Source organism: Mercenaria mercenaria, chromosome 14 (genome assembly GCF_021730395.1).
Source record: "Mercenaria mercenaria strain notata chromosome 14, MADL_Memer_1, whole genome shotgun sequence".
Lineage (NCBI taxonomy): Eukaryota > Metazoa > Mollusca > Bivalvia > Venerida > Veneridae > Mercenaria > Mercenaria mercenaria.
This window is the reverse complement of record NC_069374.1, coordinates 24,497,995-24,501,878: the sequence shown is the minus strand read 5'-3', so window position 1 is coordinate 24,501,878 and position 3,884 is coordinate 24,497,995. Positions and strand designations below refer to the sequence as shown.

General features: G+C 35.4%; 1 protein-coding gene across 1 annotated transcript; it reads right to left on the bottom strand.

Annotated features, from left to right (window-relative positions):
• Positions 1–248: 248 nt before the first annotated feature.
• LOC123526572 (neuropeptide Y receptor type 1-like) lies at positions 249–3,624 on the bottom strand. The gene is made up of 2 exons (XM_045305804.2): positions 3,452–3,624; positions 249–2,774 (listed from the first exon to the last, which is right to left on the bottom strand). The coding sequence occupies exon 2, from the start codon at positions 2,747–2,749 to the stop codon at positions 1,388–1,390; it is 1,362 nt and encodes a 453-aa protein (XP_045161739.2). The 5' UTR covers positions 2,750–2,774; positions 3,452–3,624; the 3' UTR covers positions 249–1,387.
• Between the last annotated feature and the right edge of the window lie 260 nt (positions 3,625–3,884).

Below are 3,884 nucleotides of genomic sequence, written 5' to 3'. Positions count from 1 at the left end.
CTTTACATAGACGACAGAAACGAACCGTTTATGGCAGTATAGTATCAGACTGGACACCCAAATTTCCATTGAATAAGTGAGACAACTTTTATTTTTTAAAAAGCTGTTTTAACTTCGTCAAAGATTAACAAAAGTGGAGCAGCTGCTAACGTCATTGATACAGAGTGTATTTGCTTCTTCGTTTTTCAGCAAGTTCCTGGCGCCATCTTGCACAATATACGCACAGAAATTTACAAAAAGGAGCGATATAAGAGACTATTTTTTATTTCACTGTATTTCACTTTATTATTTGTATTTAATAATACTTATTTACACAGAAAAATAAAATCAGCATTTGCATATCAATACTGCAAGTCTTTGGCACCACGCCAAGTCATGGTAAATAAATATACAATACAGTTTAAGCTTATTTTATAGAAAACACACATATGGATTTGAAAAATACACAGAAAAATAAAATCAGCATTTGCATATCAATACTGCAAGTCTTTGGCACCATGCCAAGTCATGGTAAATAAATATACAATACAGTTTAAGCTTATTTTATAGAAAACACACATATGGATTTGAAAAAAATGTACATGTAAAACAAACAATTGTACTGCCTTAGTCTCTCTAAAGGACAGGACTTCAGATGTATTTCAAAGCGTTCAGCAAAACTATCAAATCAAATTATATGCTTTTAACACTTTACAAACATATTTAATATTCTAATAATGGTGTTAATTTAACTTTGATCTGAAGGGAAATTCCTTTACCTAAAAGTAGCAAATCGGTTTTTTGGAAGACCTCACCATTTTTTCTTATCTCAAGCATTGTTCATAAAGTTTAAACGCCAAAATATATCCTTTATTCAAGTAAGCATATTGCAAAACAGTGATTCGACTATTCACCATTCCATTAGTGCTCAGTTATTGTTAAAGATATATTCGTATGGCATCATTGAATCCTCTGTATAAAATACACGTACATTTTGTGTAATTTTGAATATCTGATTGACACAAACACAGGCTGCAAAGCAGAACCAAAGCCGCAAAGCCAAATAATCAAATATAACTAGATGCAAGCTCAAAATATCGGTTGTTCACAATGCACGAAATTTCCAAACATAAACTATCTATTTCTGCGTAAAACTTGAACTTGTGAAGTGTTGACACTTTAATGAATATTAGTACTTACACGATATGCAGGAAGATAAATAATTGTCTAAGAAGGTAAAATATTCCGTAGACCTTATTCTCAAAACACATGGTCCAGACTAGTGTTCGTAATTTTCAGGCCTACTAAACATTTTCACAATTGTGATTAAATTAAATGTTATTCCGCGTGATGTCAGTCTTGTCAGGATATACTGGTACTAGTACTTAAAAATTATTTTCGATCGTCTTTAAAACTGAACACCATTCCCATTTTTATCTGTATTGAAATGATACGTCCTCATCTCAAGCGCGTTCGAGTTTATAGAATTCGAGTGCGAAATTCGAGAATGAACTGTCTGCGTTGGCATTGATTGAGCATCTGATGGCGATCGTCCGAGACTTGTCGTCGTATCACTGAATCTACGCGGTCTTTGTCGCTGGATTCCAAATTTGCTAAGTATAGCATATATGATGGATTCTATTGGTTCGAATGTGCGGTGCAGACCACGCCTGAATTTTCTGTTCATGATCAAATAAATCCAGAAATTTGCATGGAAGCTGAGAACAAGCAGTATTTCATAAGCACAAATTATTGCACGGCTTGTCTTGACTTTAAGTAAATTCTTCTTCGAGTGTTTAAGACAAACTTGGACCAAGAGAAATACACCATAGGGTATTTCCGGGATGAGAAATACTATGACAACAGCAATTACAATGCACGAAATTCTCTTGCTCTCCATATGGCGCCGATGAAGATTTGCCTTGTTTGCGATCATCTGTGAATCCTTCATTTTCCGCGTTGCATCGTTCATCATTACCACCATTGTGATTGTGAAAATCACCAGCAAAATGCAAGGAATGAAATGCATAAGGACAATAATCAGCCAAAAATAAGCACATGATTCTTTGCAGGGGGTCTCAACTTTCCATTTACAATAATTACCATATTCCTCGTCTTCAATGGCTTTTTTATCGAAAGCGTGGTAAATATGTAAAAATGGCGCCAGAAACACTACAACGAGGATAATAATCACAGTGTTCCGAATGGTGAATATAGTTTGCGCGCGAAATGGAAACGAGACTGATATAAGCCTTTGAAATCCAAGCACTACTGTCAGCCATATTGACATTGTGTGAAACCCTCGATTAACGAAATACCTTGTGATCATGAACGCCTCACACCATTGTTTAGTTAGTGCAAGATCTCCCTCTTCGTATTGCTGGTACGCGTAAATTGTCACCGGAAGTGTAACTAAACCTGTCATAGAATCCGATATGGCGACAGCAATTAAAATAGTGTTTGTTGCATTGCGCATGTTTCTCCTCCGCAGAACAACCATGACAATAATGTTTGCAAGTGTTGTCACGATTATAAGAACTACCCAAATATAAAGAAAAACTGGTCTTTCAAAGTCGAAACCCTCGTAATAATAAATACTCTGTGTCCCATAACTATAGTCGTCGTAGTAATAGTAATAATCGTAGGGGTCGTTGGTTCCGTGTGTACTGTTTCCGGTAGAAGGAACCTCATCCTGGTACCCGTCACCAGAATGATAATCGTAGATGAAATCACTGTCTGTGCTGCTCGGAGTTAAAGTGGTGTGGTTCATGATGACCCAGTGTTATTCCTGCCGGCTATAGAAACAAAACAATATATTCAGTTTAAAACAAATTGCTGTCTTTAATTTAAATGCTAAATTTACAATGGTAAAAATCATTCCCGTAATTAGAAAACAAGTTTACATGATGAAGCATTATTTTACACTTACTGTTATTGAATACAAAAAAAAACCTAATAAGAATTATTTCTATAATGGATGAGACAAACACATCATATCATATAAATGTGTAATCAGAATGGAAATATGAAAGTAGGAAATATCTATTGACAAATATTAAGACTCTTAAAGTAATAATTTGAGCCGCGCCATGAGAAAACCAACATAGTGGGTTTGCGACCAGCATGGATCCAGACCAGCCTGCGCATCTCCGCAGTCTGGTCAGGATCCATGCTGTTCGCTAACGGTTTCTCTAATTGCAGTAGGCTTTAAAAGCGAACAGCATGGATCCTGACCAGACTGCGCGGATGCGCAGGCTGGTCTGGATCCATGCTGGTCGCAAACCTACTATGTTGGTTTTCTCATGGCACGGCTCAACTGTGCATCTTGTGCCAATTTTGCATGTTAGATAGATTGTTATGATCAATCCATTAGAGTTAAATAAAACTACTCTGACTGCATCTACACAAGTAAAACAAAGGATATTAACATTTAAGAATAAAAAGAAACAATTAAAATAAATATAAAGCGTACCTTCTCCTATAAAATAACATGATTATTTTCATCTTTATGCAGAAACAATGTAGTGTATTTTTCTATATTCACAATTAAATTACAGATTTTATGCCGTTAGTGTTTCAATACTCTCAACAATCCTCAACTGTAAAGCCTACTATTGACAACAATTTATCTGCATTAACAAGATAACAGTGTTAGGAAATGGTGTTTCAATTCAGGAAAGGTCCACTTGACTTTAGATGGATATTGGACCGAACGTGTCAATTGGCGCATATATTTGGTGTATCGAATATAAATAAATAGAAATAATTGCTGATTGTTAAAGAGATTGTAGATAAGATAACCCGATATTTTGGATCAGATAAATGACATTATTGTTTATTGTTTAATGCGCAATTTCGTCTGTACGCTCTGCTCGAAAATTCTAAATCTGTATGTAGGCCTAACA

Excerpts from the sequence above, each read along its gene's own strand:
- LOC123526572 (XM_045305804.2), bottom strand. The coding sequence starts at position 2,749 with ATGAACCACACCACTTTAACTCCGAGCAGCACAGACAGTGATTTCATC.